General features: G+C 41.1%; 3 protein-coding genes across 3 annotated transcripts; 2 read left to right on the top strand and 1 right to left on the bottom strand.

Annotated features, from left to right (window-relative positions):
- Positions 1-10145: 10145 nt before the first annotated feature.
- Positions 10146-11312, top strand: N7539_002547 (Hsp20/alpha crystallin family protein; the record flags this gene model as incomplete). Its single annotated transcript, XM_056932150.1, has 1 exon — positions 10146-11312. The coding sequence occupies one exon, from the start codon at positions 10146-10148 to the stop codon at positions 11310-11312; it is 1167 nt and encodes a 388-aa protein (XP_056792109.1).
- Positions 11313-11817: 505 nt separating this feature from the next.
- On the bottom strand, positions 11818-13552 carry N7539_002546 (Arginine permease CAN1; the record flags this gene model as incomplete). The annotated part of the gene is made up of 2 exons (XM_056932149.1): positions 11818-13292; positions 13372-13552. 2 exons carry the CDS (start codon positions 13550-13552, stop codon positions 11818-11820), a joined length of 1656 nt encoding a protein of 551 aa, XP_056792108.1.
- Positions 13553-15143: 1591 nt separating this feature from the next.
- On the top strand, positions 15144-16155 carry N7539_002545 (phytanoyl-CoA dioxygenase family protein; the record flags this gene model as incomplete). The annotated part of the gene is made up of 3 exons (XM_056932148.1): positions 15144-15577; positions 15636-15863; positions 15930-16155. The coding sequence occupies 3 exons, from the start codon at positions 15144-15146 to the stop codon at positions 16153-16155; spliced, it is 888 nt and encodes a 295-aa protein (XP_056792107.1).
- Between the last annotated feature and the right edge of the window lie 124 nt (positions 16156-16279).

Below are 16279 nucleotides of genomic sequence, written 5' to 3'. Positions count from 1 at the left end.
TAGAGCTTAAGCTATTTAAAGTCTAGTATATTCTATTTTTTTATATAAATCTTATATCCTCTTAGTAACTTACGGAGGATTCTAGTATTAAGACTCGATTTAATAAGGAATACGGCTCCCTCTTTAGGAGGGAAGAGCTTATTATAACGGCTAAGTAGTATAACGGTTAATACTAGGTTCGTATATATAATAGTAATAGTTATATTAATACTCTAGACGCTCTATCTATTTAACTATTCTATATATTTAGTAATAGCTATATACCCGCTATAGATTCGGCTATAGCTTCTTAAATCGGTAAGATTTAATCTATTTTAATAGACCTAGCTTATCGTAGAGCCTATTATATAGGCGAGTAGAAGATAAAGCGTATACCTAAATATACCGAAGGAATTAATATTAAAAAGGGATCTAGTATTAAATTTCTATATCCTCCCTATATCCTTAGGAATGGATATATCCTACTATTTAGAAATACTTTAAAATATATTAAGATAATACTAGGATAGAAACTTTATATTAATATCTAGGGTCTAATCTCTATTATAGGTATAGGTAGTTATCGTTATTTTACTACTATTACTAATAATACTACTTACTTCTATTAGATCTTCCTATTAAAGGCGAAGAGCGAAATTACCGATAAAATTCGTATATTAGTAACCTATTTTTTAACGTAATTTAACTATAAAGTTAAGATAATTTTAGGTAATAATATATAAGAATATATTAAAATCGCTACTTTTTGCGAAGAAAACGGTATTATTTAGGACTCTGTTCCTTCCTATATACCTTAGCTTAATAGTATTACAGAGATTAGGAATTATTAGCTTATTAAGCCGCTAGTTACCGTATTAGCTAAAAACAGCTTCCTAAATATCTATAGGATAAGCTACTATTAGGTATTAATTATACTATAAACCGTCTCTAGTAGTCTACTATTAATATAACTCCGTATAAAGCTTTCTATAGTAAAAAGCCAGATATTTTAAATCTATATATACTTAGCTACTAAGCTTAGTATCTAATTCTAAAGGAATATAGGGTAGATAAGCTTTCTCTATATATAGCCGAAGTAAAGCTAGTAGGATATAGTACTAATAGATATCGCCTCTACAATATTTATTTAAAGAAGATTATAGTCTCTCGTAATATAGTCTTTAATAAAAATCTAACGAAGGATCTACCTAGGCCTATATATAACCTTAATACAGACCTAAAATTAGTCCTAAAGGAGTCTATAGCTAATTAACGCTATTATATACTAATAGACTTCCTTAATACCGAATATAATTAGATCACGGCTAATAGCGATTAACTAATTTAGCTAGTAACCCTATCTTCTTATATTCTAATAAGAGACCTACTATTATCTAAACGGTCTAATATACCCCTTTTATCTTTTAAGCGTAAAGCTTAACTTAAAAAGCTTCGTGAATAGATTAAATAGAGATTCGCCTATAAACAGAATAAATATATCGACGATAGCCCTTAAACTATAGAGGATAGTTCTAAAACTATCGAGGGTAGTCCTAAGAATATCGACGATAATCCTTAAACTATAGAGGGTAGTTCTAAAACTATCGGGGATAGTTCTAAAACTATCGAGGGTAGTTCTTAAACTTTACCTAGGATAGGTCTTTAGCGTTCCTTACGAGTCCGTAAGAAGACTTAAGCGGCTATAGAGTTAGAGGAATATTTATATTCTCTTAAGCGTTTATATATAGCTCTAGCTAATAATATTAAATACGCTACTTTTTTAATTCGTAGTATAGCCGTAGACTTATAACTACTTCTAAAGCTTTTATATTAAGCTTTAGCTTAGTTAACGCTATATAAACTAGATAGCTAGTAGGATATAATATAAAATTATAGTAAGGATAAATAAGCTAAATAGATCGAAGCTATTAATAAGGAGATATAAAAGTAGCTAAAAAACGGTACTTAGTGTATATATAATCTTTCTACTAAGGATACTAAAAAGACGCTTCTTCCGCTTCGATAGGTCTTTCGTATTAAGGACGATAGATCTTATAAAGTATATCTTATTATAAAAGGATTTAAATAGCGTAAAGGAATCGATTATCTTAATATTTATATAAGTATAGCTAAAGCTTTAAGCTTTAAAATATTCTATATAATTACTACGTATTTCGGCTAGTAGATATATTATATTAACTTTGTTATAGTATTCCTTAACGCGGAGCTCCTAGAGGAGATTTATATTTAGCTATCTAACGGTTTTAAAGAGCCTAGAAAATACGGCCTTCTTTTAAAGACTTTATACGGTCTAAAATAGAGTCCTCGCGAATAGTATAATACCGTCTATATGTTTGGATGATTCTGCCGCCTCACCACCGAGGGACCTACAACCTATATTAGATAGCCTCACTCTTCCTCCTATCTTCTTTTCACTAATCAAGTTATGTTTCACCTTTCTCTTTTCCTTCTCGTAGATTACCTACGAACAGGTTATAAGCCCTGTTTTAGCGCGTAGGTAAGGGTATTCGTATATCCTTGCTATCCTACAGCGCTGCTTTTCGAATACGCCGCAAAAAGCACGTTATTCGATACGTTCTCAACGCACTTTGAAAACACCAAAAGCATAATCGTAAATCCCTAAGACTCCGCGTCTTTTTGGAATAGCCAATCAACGGCTATAACGGACCTAGCGTCTAATAGACTCCGCGTCTATTTTTGTAGTTATCCAACAGCTACAAAGGGCTCCGCGCCCGCAGGACTCCGCGTCTAATTACCTTTCGAAGCCTAGGACTACGAGCCTACCGAAGGACTACAGATCCGTAACGGGACTTTAACTAACCGACTCTATTAAATTACCTTTAACGAATCAAATTCACGATTATAACTATTAGTATAAAGGGTTAAGATAATATCAAAATAATCCTTAAGAGAGAGTCTAACTTTACCGTTTAGCGAAAGAGCCTTTAACACTTCCTTAAATATTAAGACCCTGAATTATAGCTTATAATAACTAGAGAGGTCCTCCTACTAATAAGTAATTACCTCTAGATCCCTTCTAAGCAGGAAGTCCGTTTTAATATTACTACCGACGAAGGAACCATCCCTAATAAGGTATCGCCTAGCTAGATTAAATCTTAGATACGTACGAATATCTACGAAAAGAATAAGGCTTTCGTAGACTAGAAGAAGCTAAATAGTAGCTATCTTTACTTTCTACTTAAATCCTTAGATAAGTCTATTAAGACCTTCCTTAATCCGTTTAAAATAGTCTTATCTATATATAATTATATCTACGAAATATAGGGTTAGAAGAATCTGTAGCTTTTCTAGTAAAAGTATAATAAATAGAATACCTTCTACTATCGCGAGGGGGGTAACGCTACTACCTTTGTTATAAAGTAGAAGAATCTCCTACAAGAAGTACAGAAGTTAATACTATATCCTATTTATATTATATAGTAATAGGCTTAATTTATATTTACTATTAAGTAGTACCCTACTACTAAACCTTTAGTAACTCGGCTCTAGCCTAATATAGATAGTAAGCGCGTTTTAGAAGAGATTATTACTTAATTCCTATTATTTAAATTATCTCGCCGTTACTATTCGGCTATATCCGTCTCTACTAAAAAGGGGGGCTATTTAAAGGATAATAAAAAGAAGGATAATTCGAAATCAAAGGAAAAGGACTTAAAGAGTTATAATAAGTAGTATACTATTCACAAGAAGAAAGGTAATTATACTACTACCGAATATTTTAAGAATCTAAAGGGGAAGAATTATAAGGATCTATCTAAGAAGGATAAATCCGACGTATCTGTATCTATAGCTACGACTAGTACTTTAAAAGACCAGAAAGCCGTTAAAATACCTACCGTATCTGCCGTCTCGTTTAATAGGAACCGTTTCTTCCTAAACGTAGCTTCTGTTTAATCTGTTTAACCTACCGTAGTAAGCGTCTAAAGTAATAAAAACTAATATATTTAGATAGTTAACTCTAGTACGAGTAATTATATAACTCCTTTTAAATCGTATTTTGTTTCCTTTAAAAGATACTATATTCGCGTTAGTCTACTAGATAGCTCTGAGGTAGTTATAGAGGGATACGGAGATATCTATTTAAACCTATTAAATACTAAGACTTCTAAGATCTCTAAGGTAGTCCTTTAGAAGGTATAGTATATACTATCCTTTACTTATAACCTTATTTTAGCTACGAAGTTAACTAATAATAACGGTATTACCTCTATATTTAGAACCGTTAGATTACTTTACGATACGAAAAATACTATCCTTACGTACGCGGAACGCTATTATAGCTAATATTAGCTTACTACTTATAATAGTAGCGGTTAACTTAATAAGCTTTACGCTTCTATAGTATATATACCTATAATATAGCTATCTTTCGCGTGTTCGAATTCGAATACGGATATAGCTTTAGCTTTAAAGGATTCGAAGGTTAAGTCTATCCCTATAGACCTAGCTTATCGCTACGCCTATTACGTAGGTAAATAAAAAGTGTCTAAAATACCGTCCGTTTCTAAAGGAATCACCTTTATTAAAGGGACAGGAATTAAACGTCCCTACGGTCCTTATATTTAAGATAAGGGCTATACGCTTTCTTTTAATAAGGGAAAACTAATTACGACTCGACCTAGTGATCGGTTATATATTAATATTTAGGATCTAATTTCCTACTCCGTAATTAGAGGTTATCGGTATTTCGTTACTATTACTAATAATACGTCCCGCTTCTGTTAGATATATCTGTTACGGTCTAAGGACTAGATCGTTAAAAAGGTTAAGGAAGTTATTTAGTATTTAAAGTACTAATTTAACTATAAAGTAAAATTAATTATAGGCGATAATATAGGCGAGTATACCGGTATCGCTAATTTTTATAAGATAGCTAGTATTACCTAGGATCCTATTCCCCTATATACTAAGTAGCGTAACGGTCTAGCTAAAGTAAAAAATCGATGGCTTATTAAGCCCCTTATAGTAATTATAACCGAAAATCAGCTACCTAAATACCTTTAGGGTAAGCTACTTCTTAGAATTAATTTTATAATAAACCGCCTTTAGTATTTAAAAATTAGTATAACTCTATACGAAATATTCTATAGAAAGAAACTAAATATATTAAAACTATATATACTTAGCTACTAGGTATAGTATTTCGTTCTAAAGGAACTACGCTAGTTAAAGCTTTCCCCTTATATATTAGAAGCTCGCCTTATAGGCTATTCGTAAGCTAGTAATTATCGGCTATATAATATATATTTAAGAAAGATTATTATATCGCGTAATGTTATATTTAACGAAACGCCTATTAAGACACTCCCAAAACCTATATATAACTTAGATACGTTACGTTTTCCCGTAGGGGATACCTAAAACGCGGCTAATTAACGCCGCTACGTTCTAACCGATTTTTTAGATAAGGATTTTCCGAGTTAACGTGGTCCTTAAGGTATACCTCTAAATTATATAAATCTACGCCCGTAGCTAGTAGTTCTAATACTATTTTTAAGTTAAAAGGACCTTCCTCCTTCGGAACGTATAAAGCTACCTTAAGTCCCTAGGCTAATACTAAGAAGCGAGGTTAAACGGATCCTTAGTCTAGATAGTAATAGCGTTCTAATCGTTCTAATCGCTCTAATCGTTCTAGCCGTTCTAACTATTCTGACCGTATAAGCTATCCTAAATCTTCCTATAGATTCGAATACTACGTAAGATAACTTATTTTTAAGTTAATCTATTAAGGATATTTAAGTTAATATATAATATAATATTCTAAGTAATATTCTAGATACTATTCAAAATATAGTCTAAGATAGTAGAGAAGGTTAAGGTCTAGAAGAAACTATTCCTCTACTAAGACACTCTACTCATATTAAAAAGCCTTCCAGAGCCGCTATTAAATCTTAGCTCTATTTAAGTAGCTACACGGTTTCAGTCTAAGAGGCTTATAATAGTACAGATATACTATACTATCAAAATATTATTAAAGGATCTTATACGGACCTTCCGCCGAGACAGAACTTAAGTCTCCGAGTTTTTCTCTCGATAATTTTAGAACTCGATAAAACAGTTTCGGAACTAAACCGGATTACTTTTATTAATAGTACTTCTAAACTCTTTAACTCCGAGCCGAAGTCTTAGAAGGAAGCTATATCCTATCTAGAAAAAGACAAATAGGAAGCTATAATTAATAAGGAGCTTAAAAAGTAACTAAAAAATAGTATATAGATAGTCATAAGCCTATCTAAGGGTAGGAAGCCTATTCTACTTCGATAGGTCTTTAAAGTTAAATATAATAGGACCTATAAAGCGCGCCTTATAGCTAAAGGCTTTAAATAGCGCGAAGGCGTTAACTATCTCGATATTTATATATTAATAGCTAAGGCTACTAGCTTTAAGCTTTTTATAGTAATTATAGCCGTACTTAGCTAGAAATATTATATAATTAATTTTATATCTACGTTCTTAAATATAGAATTAAAAGAAGAGATCTATATTAATCTCCCTAAAGGAATCCGCGAAGAGTATCTAGGGATATACAGCCTTCTTATAAAGATACTCTACGGGTTAAAACAGAGCCCTAGAGAATAGTACAAAGTAGTCTTCGATACGTTTACTACGCTTAGATTCGAACGGTCTGAAGTAGATTACTATATCTTCTATTTAATTTAATACCTTAATTAACCTAATTAGCTACCGAAGCGTATCTACATTTTAATCTATATTAATAACTATCTTATTATTTCGCCTTCGGAAGACTATATTCTATAGCTAAAGACTATATTATCAAAAATATTTAATCTTACTAATAATAAGGTTCCTAATCGATTCCTTATAATCGATATCGTTTAATAGAACGATAATAGTACTATCTTCTTAATATAGGAATCCTACGTTAATTAAATCCTTAAAAAGTTTAATATATAAGATACGTATACAGTTAATTCGCTCTTCTTTAAAAAGGAAGTCCTAAAGCTATATAATAGTATAGCTTCGGCCGCGGATATCCTTAATTACCGTAAGAAGATCGGTTCCTTAATTTAGCTAATAGTCAATACTAGACCTAATATCCAATATTCAGTTACTAAACTAGCTAGATATTTATATAATCCTATAAGCCGCTACTTTACTACGTTAAAACGCGTTTTTCGGTATTTAAAAGGCACTAAAAAGCTATATATCTATTACCGCCGCAACCTTAAGCCCCTCTATAGCTACGTTAATACCGATTAGGTAGGAAGATATACAGATAGCGCGATATCTACGTCCGGCTTCGTTTTTAAGCTAGCAGGAGGACCTATCTTATAGGTTTCCAAAAAAGCAATCTTGCGTTACGCTTTCTTTAACTAAAAGTAAATACATTACGGCCTTATTAGCTACGCAGGAAGTCATATAGCTATATCTCTTCTTAAAGGAGCTTCAATTTAACGTGTTTCTAGACCTTCCGACTCGTATTTTCGAGGACAATAACGGTACTATCTGTCTCACGGAGAATCCGGAATTTCACCAGCGTACGAAACATATTGATATAAAATATCATTATATTCGCTATTAAGTCTCTAAGGGTATCTACAAATTTAAACGCGTTCCTACTGAGGAACAGGCCGCTGACGGCTTTATAAAACCGCTTAGAAAGATTCAACATAGCCGATTTCTTACACTCTTAGGGATACAAGATACCCCTAGGTAAGGAATCATACTAACATAAGGTGTTTTTACCCTATTAGGTACTTTCCTTTTTCCACGAGTATAGGTACTTTCCTTTTTAGGAAGAAGGCATGGTTTGTTGGTCTAGGGGGTGTTTAGATGATTCTGCCGCCTCACCACCGAGGGACCCACAACCCATATTAGATAGCCTCACTCTTCCTCCCATCTTCTTTTCACCAATCAAGTTGTGTTTCACCTTTCTCTTTTCCTTCTCGTAGATCACCTACGAACACTATAGTACTCTTATAGTACTTAATTTGACTCGTCTATAAGCAGATTACTTAGTTTTTATATATATAAAGCGTAAGCTCTACCTTCTTATATACGTTAATAATATACTAATTATCACGCCTTCGGACGTATCTCTTATATAGCTTAAGGACTATATTCGTAAATCCTTCGATATTACTAATAATAGTACTATTACGCGATTCCTTACGATTAATATTATTTAATCTATAGATAGTAAAGTTATACTTTCTTAGCTCGCCTATATTCGTAAAGTCCTCGCGAAATTTAACCTATAAGATATATACGTAGTCCCTACGCTATTTTATAATAAGGAGATCCTATAACTATATAAGGATACTACGGCTCCGGAGGAAGTTAAAGCTTACCGTAAGATAGTAGACTTACTTATTTAGCTAATAGTTAATACGCGACTAGATATTATATTTACGGTAATAAAACTTATAAGATACGCCTATAATCCTTCTACGAAGTATATAACTATATTAAAGCGTATCTTTCGATATCTTAAGAGTTCTGAAACGCTTACTATTATATACTCCTACTTACTAGATCCTCTCTTTAGATTCGTTAATATAGATTAGGTAGGAAAGTATACGGATTCTAGTATATCTATATCCGGCTTCCTTTTTAAGCTTATAAATAGTACGATTACTTAGGCTTATAAAAAGTAAATATATATTACTCTTTCCTCTACTAAGAGTAAGTATATCGCTGTATCTCTAGCTATATAGGAAGTATTATAGCTATAGCTCTTCCTTAAGGAGCTTAATATATAATCCCTTCTATAGCTCCCTACTATAATCTATAAGGATAACTAGGGCGCTATTTACCTTACTAAAAGCTATGATTTATATTAACGGACAAAGTATATCGATATAAAATATTATTATATTAGGGACTAGGTCTCTAGGGGGGTATATAAGTTCGTCAAAATCTCTACTATAGAGTAGGCCGCAGATAGCTTCACTAAGCCGCTATAGCGAGTCTAATTCGAGAGGTTTCTATACCTTTTAGGCATAAAAAAGCTCGGATTTAACAGCTATTCAACGGCTCTTTAACAGCCTTTATAGCGAGCTTAATTCTAAGGGTTTAAATACCTTTTTAAGCTCAAAAAGCTATATTAAGGCGTTATTAACATATTTATATAATCACTTTTCATGTTTTTCATATTTTCAGGCATTACCTCTTGGGTGAGATTGGTGGATCGAGGTCCAGGGGGTGTTGAGATAGCTTAGTGGTTTGGCGCGTCTCACCAGCGTGGTGCGCGCCCACGCACACCACCTTCGTAGCTTAGATAGGCACCTCTCACCAGATTCAATCTCACCATTCCTTTCTCCCCTCTTTTGGGTCTGCTACGTTCTCCCAGTAGCATTCAATACCTTTGTCTGGGAGTGCTGAACTCACGGCACCGCAGAACATTGTTGATCATGAAATCCGCGCAGGCAGATCAATATGATTCCCTCATATGGGTAATTCCCGGTCTCAAAAGGAGCTCCTGGTCTTGAATACCGGCTATCAATTCATTCCCTTGTGCATCTTTCGCAGTGGCTCCTATGGTTCGCCACCAATGTGGCGCAGTGTGGCGTTCATTAGGTGAATGGGGTGACTCAGATCTCCAAATGTACTTCCAACAGCTTCTAGATGAGATAGCTATCCGGCAAATGGCGCCAAGATGTGTCCAGCTGTAACTGGCAGAGCTCGGTGATAAACTCGCCAAATGCAGATCAAGTCCGTGCGGAGAAAAGTCGCATCCAACGAACCTGAGCATTCCAGTGCCTTCGGAGATGATCCAAAACGCTTATAAACCTGGCCGATTCTTGAATCCCTGTCCGTCGGCTTACCTTATTGTGCCGAGAGCGAATCGCAGCCCGTTCTCTCTCTGCTCTCAAGGCAGCTTAGGTGTACGTACACCGAAGCGTGTGTGATGTGGCCGGTCTGGGGATGACGACGACACATGGTTGCCTCCGAGAAGGTCGTCTTATAAAAGACGGAGGAGAAGGCTCTTTTCCCTTCTACTTTCCATCAATCGGACTCTCTATCATTTTGATCTAGTTCCACATTGATCTCTCTTTCACTCTCCCTCAAACTTACTTTCGAGACCTGTCTTGGTCAATACATTCATCGCGTATCTTGATCACAATTCACTTGTCGCACAAGACGCTTTGAAATCCCTCAAGATGGCTTCATTTAACAATCCAAATCAATCCCCCAACGCCTTTTGGGAGCATGTGGCGTCCACTTTGGATGACCACCCCTTCTTCAATCCTCGCAGCGTGAACTCTTCTCACCCACCGCCGCCGCCGCCGCCACCGCCGGCAGCATTCTGGGGCTGGGGAAATCCTCACCATTCTCATCGGCGCCATCGTGGACCTCCTCCATCGTTCTGGGCATGGGCCCATCAGACCGATGATGAGGACCAGCCGCATTCCCCCGAGACGCACGACAGCGCAGCGAACCAACCCGCCGAGACTACTGCTGGTCCTTCCCACTCTGCAGAAGAAGCCCACAATACCGAAAAGGGCCCAGCTCCCTCGTCAGACTCCGAGCCCCAGTCTCAGCACGAGGGACGTCCTCATGGACGATGCGGTAAAGACAAGCATCCTTCTCATGGAGGCCACCACGGATCCAGTGACCGAGGCAGATGTGGACGAGGCTCCCGCGGTGGTCGAGGCAGACACCACGGCCATGGCCGTCCGCCCTTCGGTGCTGGACCAGGCCTGCCCAACATGGACTTCTTGCGGAACATCGCATCTCAATTCGGCGTCCAGTTCAACGAGCCAACTCCCGATGGAGTCGACTTTGTCCCGTCGCTAGACATGTTCGATACCCCGACCACATATATCGTGCATGTTTCCCTCCCCGGAGCAAAGAAGGAGGACCTGAGTGTCGATTATGACCCGGAAGAGTCTGTCCTCCGTCTTGCGGGTGTCACTTATCGCCCTGGAATCAACGAGGACTTGTACGAAGCTCTTGTCATGAAGGAGCGAGCTCGCGAAGTCGGTGTCTTCCAGCGTGATGTTCACGTTGGAACCTCTGAGGCCCCGGCTGATATTCTTGTCGACGAGATCAAGGCCAGGCTGGAGGACGGCGTGCTGATTGTGACACTGCCGAAGGTGCAGCGGGCGCCGCAGGCCAAGAAGAAGATTGTTGTGGAAGATGGATCGACCACGGTCGAGAAGTATGCTGCCGAGAGGGAGAATATCAGTAATGAGAAGGATGCGATGCTGGTAGATGTGAAGGAGACGGAGACTGCCAGCGAGACTTTGACTCCATCTGCGTCTGATGATGAGAGTGAGGGCGAGGGTGGGGAGAACAAGGAGTACGTGAAGGTGCAAGTTAATTGAGGCAGCGATGCTGGAAGGGCTTGGTTATTCCTTTTTGTGTGATTTTTGTTTGACATTGGTTTTGGCTTCATGGATGGATAATGATATAATAACCCAAATTGGTATTCAATGGATGGTATCAATCAATAATGACTTCATGGGCTCTCTTTACATTGCCTTTCTGTTCAATAGTGAAAATTCAAGCAACGTCCATTTTTGACAATGCACCGTACATCGTAGACGTAGACTATAAATCTAAAAGCTAGTCGGGCGGACCACGTCCTCGACCGAATACCTATCTATTCCATTTTCATTTCAAGTGTCCTCCTCTAAACGAAGAGCTAAAATAACTGAACAATGGAATGAAAGATGCTATAAATTCAACACCGAACAACAACAATTGACTCAGGGCTCTCTATAATGTACATCATGCTATTAATGAGCTTCACGCTGAAGAAAAAGAACTCCACAAGACAGATTCACAACGTCGCATCCTGCTCATGCTGACCTAATAAAATCATCTCTGCTAGCCGTTGATCGCGTACCAAATCTTGCCGTACCAAGTAGTCGGTCGTTTGACCTCCCAGTGCTCATTTTCAATCTCAATCCGACCAGTATCGAGGTCGGCTTGTGCCGGGGAAACAAAGGGATCACGGAACACGAGTTTGTGACCGAGGTAGAGAACCGCGAAGATAATCATGCTGACATAGGCGATAAAAAAGTCTTGCACGCTGAATATCGGAATGAAACACGTGAACCCCTGGGTGAACATGATGAGGAGGTTGAAGAAGAGGCCGTAATAGGCAAGGTATGGCTGCCAAGGGGCCTTGTAGGGCAAAAGGTCGCGCGACATTCCGCGAGCCTTCAGAGCCCGCATAAACGCGATGTGGCAGATATTGAGCGATGCCCACAGAATAAAGCCGGCGACAGCGGCAATGTTCAGGAGCCAGTTGAAGACCGTACCGCCGGAGGATGACAGGTTCATAAAGCCAAGGAGGCCAAACGCCGCCGTCAGCAAGACGGCAAAATAAGGAACACCGCGGCTGGTAGTTCTGGCTAGGAATCGGGGCGCAAATCCTTCGTTGGCGAGACCAACGAGCATACGGCTGCCACTGTAGATGTTGGAATTGGCAGCGGAAAGAACAACGGTCAGCAAAACCGCGTTGATGATGCTGGGTAGCACGTCCACTCCTGCCAATTTGGCAGCAATCACAAATGGAGATGCTGACGCGTTGGATGACCCGGACAGAAGATCGGGGTTATCGGAGGGCACGACGAGGCCAATGAAGAACACCGTGAAGACGAAGAAGAGCACGATTCGCATAAAGGTCGCCCGGATCGCTTTCGGTACAGTCTCACGAGGATTCTCACTCTCACCTGCGGCGAGACCAACCAACTCGGTGCCTTGACAGGCGAAGCCTGCTTGTATGAGTACGGCCCAGAAGCCAACAAACTTAGCGGTTGGGCCCGGGGTCACCAGATAATCCACAAATGGACCGGGGTGAACCCAGTTGTGGAAGCCTAGATAGCCTTGTTTGCCGGCACCGGCGTCGATACAGATGGCGAAGATGAGGAAGCCTATGATGGTGATGATCTTCACAGACGAGAGCCAAAACTCCAGTTCTCCGTAGAACTTGACCGGAAGCATATTGAGAAGAGTCATTACCACCCAAAAGACGCCAATGAAAATTGCAATGTTGATGGTGGAATCCCAGAACTGGATGATCAAACCCGTGGCAGTCAATTCGAGAGCAAAGGTGATTGCCCACGAGAACCAATAGATCCAGCCCATTGCAAATCCCAAACTGGGGTCCACCAAGCGTGTCGCATATGATGTAAAAGCTCCAGCAACCGGGATATAGGTGGCCACCTCTCCCAAAGAACTCATGACCGAGAAGACAATCGAGCCAATGAAGGAGTAAGCGATCAGAGAGCCCACGGGGCCGGCGTGTGCGAGGGCTGTTCCACTGGAGATGAACAAACCAGTACCAATTGTTCCACCTGTCCTCCGGTCAGCACGCAACATGGTTGAAGACAGTCTTTGTCGTCTATCACCGCATTGTGACCCAGATTGACTTACCGATTGCGATCATCTGAAGATGTCGGCTCTTCATCCCGCGCTTCAACTTGGGCAACGTTTTGGATTGTCCAGACCCATCTGATTCTTTGCTCTGGTCATAGTTCTGCTCATTGACTCTGGTTGATATGGGCTCATCGCCCCGGGGGCCCTTGGAGACCGAGGAAGTTGTGTGATGTGCCATGTTGGTGACTGTGTCGATATCCTGGCAGATTAAGTCACTGATCCAGCCCGAGAATGGGGGCGCGTGTTGCCTGCTGCGCGCAATGAATGTATCTTCGAGTATGCTTCGGTTTTGGCGGGCGTCGACGTCAGTTGAGAAATAAAGCGCCTGTCAGAGCCAGCAGCCACGTCTCCGTTGTGGTTCTCTCAGACACTGCTTTTCGGGGGAAAACACGGCTTTGGGCCGTGGAGTTAATCTGCTAGTACCAGTCTGGTAGACGAGTGTCGTTTGAACGGAGGAAGGCTCACAGGGCCACTGGATGGTTGAGGGGCCTCGAAGCTTGATCGCGGGGTCGTCTGCGACAATTCTCTTTGGAACAGAACCCTTTCCAGGTCTGGGCACATGAAAGACTTCAAGAGGAAAAGCGAGCGAAAAAAAGAAGAAAAAACAGCCTGCGAGTCAGTCGCCGTGTGGAACCATTTCCTGCGATTTCTCTGCCCATGCTCGTGGTCTAGCTCGCCCGTTGATCCTCACTCCTTCTCGCCAAGCCACTCCACCCGTGAAGTTTTCTCGCTCGAGTTTCTATGTCTGTTGGAGCGCTGGCCCTGCTGGGGTTGTCGCAGCCCGTGTCCATTGGCTCACGATGCAAATTTTCTAGAGGGCGGGCTCCGAAGCGTCCCATAAAAACAGGGTCCCTTCGAGTGTCGGCTCCACTTCGGCAGCGTGCATCATTTGCGAGCCCTTCATGCTGGCCGTTGCCTCTATTCTAGAGAATGGGGCATGTTTGACAATAAGGCAGTGTGAAACTATTAAACAATGAAACTATGAATGCATGATTCCGGGACGCATGGCGTGCGGTCACGACCGAATGTGCACTGGTGTAGTTTTTTGCGTTTCCCGAAGTGGCACCGAAGAGCCGCGTCAAAGCGGGGATGGCCGAGCCATGCAGCGCGGCCGTAAATCACCAACCGTCCGGTAGGCTCAATAGGCTCGTCGAATCAAAACAAGGCCCGTCCTGGCCGGCTCGGACTTCCGCTGCGGGCCAACTTGGGGATGTGGTCATCGACGAGGAGAGGCGGCGGAGTGGTCACGTGATCATGTGCATTGATCATGTATCTTATTCTCGAGGTGGTGGAGGGCTGGGAGCCGCGACTGTGCAGCAGAAGCGAGAGTTCACAGGGACCCAAAAGTCGGAGAGAGTCTTGAAGGTTCCCAAGACATGTCGAAGTCACAGACTGCGTGATATCGACCACAAATGCCGACAACTGACTTTCTCTGCCGACCTGACTCTTTCGGGTTAGTCTATCCACGGAGTCATGGTGTTTCTGAACACATTCAACTTTTTGAGCATTGATCCATGTATACCAATCAATGTCTTCAGATGGAGTGACGGCACAGACTTTGTCGGTGGCTCGGTGAGACTTGCCTCCACGGACGAAAAGAATCCCCAGAGTACACCGGTAGAGCATGTACGAAGCAGTCCGCGGGGTGGTCATGATCAAGAAAGATGGAAGCTTAAATAGCCTTGCCATCTCCTCGTTGCCGTTGCTTGCGGACTCTTCTCCCAAGTGTCTCGGCGTATTTCAGATCTGCAATTCGCATCAAGTCCAAGATGGTTGTTCGGGCGCATGGTACCCAATTTGTTCGCTTGGACACGAGTGATATCTCGACTACACCTGAAGCAGCCATCGAGTGCATCGAGCGTGACGGCGGAGTGATCATTCAAAATCTCATCTCGCGTGACTTGGCCCAACAGATCAAAGCAGATCTCAAACCGTACTTTGACAAGGATGTTCCTGATAAATATGGATTCTTCCCCGAGACCACCCAGCGTGCATCGGGCCTGCTAGGCATCTCTGACGCCTGCGTGGAGCTTGCATGCAATCCCTTCTACATCAGCGTGGCCAATGCGCTGGTCTCATCCACTTTCGCTTTCTGGAGAGATGACCGTCAAGTCACGGTGAGTGGGAAGCCGATCATCTCGTCGACCGTGGGTTTCAGAGTCAACCCAGGTGGGAGGCAGCAGGTATTGCATCGGGATGATAAGTCAGTCAAACTCTTCCCACTTAAATGGCAAATGCAGCGGCATACTGATCTGACAAAGTGACTACCACCCGACCGACAAGGAGATGCCGGTGATGATAGGATGCGTGACGGCATTGACAAAGACCACGAAAGAGAATGGCGCCACAATCGCCATTCCGGGCTCCCATCTATGGGGCCCAGACCGGCGCCCGTTGAACGAAGAAGCAATTCCAGCGGAACTTGAGCCTGGCGACGCTTTCATCTTTCTGGGGAATCTGTACCATGCCGGCGGGTCGAACATCACACGGTATTGGAACCCGTGATCTTGCATCTTCTATTTCCTGACTCCTGAAACTGATCGTTTGAAATTCAGGAATGAGTATCGTGAGACTGTTGGGATCTTCCTGTGCAAGCCCACACTGCGCCCTGCCGAGAATCAATTTTTGATGGTGCCGCTCGAGCGGGCCAGACAACTCAAGCCACAAGCTCAGAGATTGCTTGGTTATGGGGTATGCGATCCAGGTGTTGGGTTCATGAATTATCAAGACCCGATGAGGGTGTTGTTCGGTGTTGAAGACGAGGAAACTGTGAACATGTGATCTGAGCCCTTCGCACGCACTCAAGTCGATGTCAATTCGTGCAAGTGATCAAATTGAATTTCATCATCTCGTCACAATGATTGTCCGCACAGAAGGCACGCCTGCTTGCTGTAGCTTGACCTCA

Source organism: Penicillium diatomitis, assembly GCF_028827545.1.
Source record: "Penicillium diatomitis strain IBT 30728 chromosome Unknown utg000003l_segment0_segment0, whole genome shotgun sequence".
NCBI lineage: Eukaryota > Fungi > Ascomycota > Eurotiomycetes > Eurotiales > Aspergillaceae > Penicillium > Penicillium diatomitis.
This window is presented reverse-complemented; position numbering and strand designations above follow the sequence as displayed.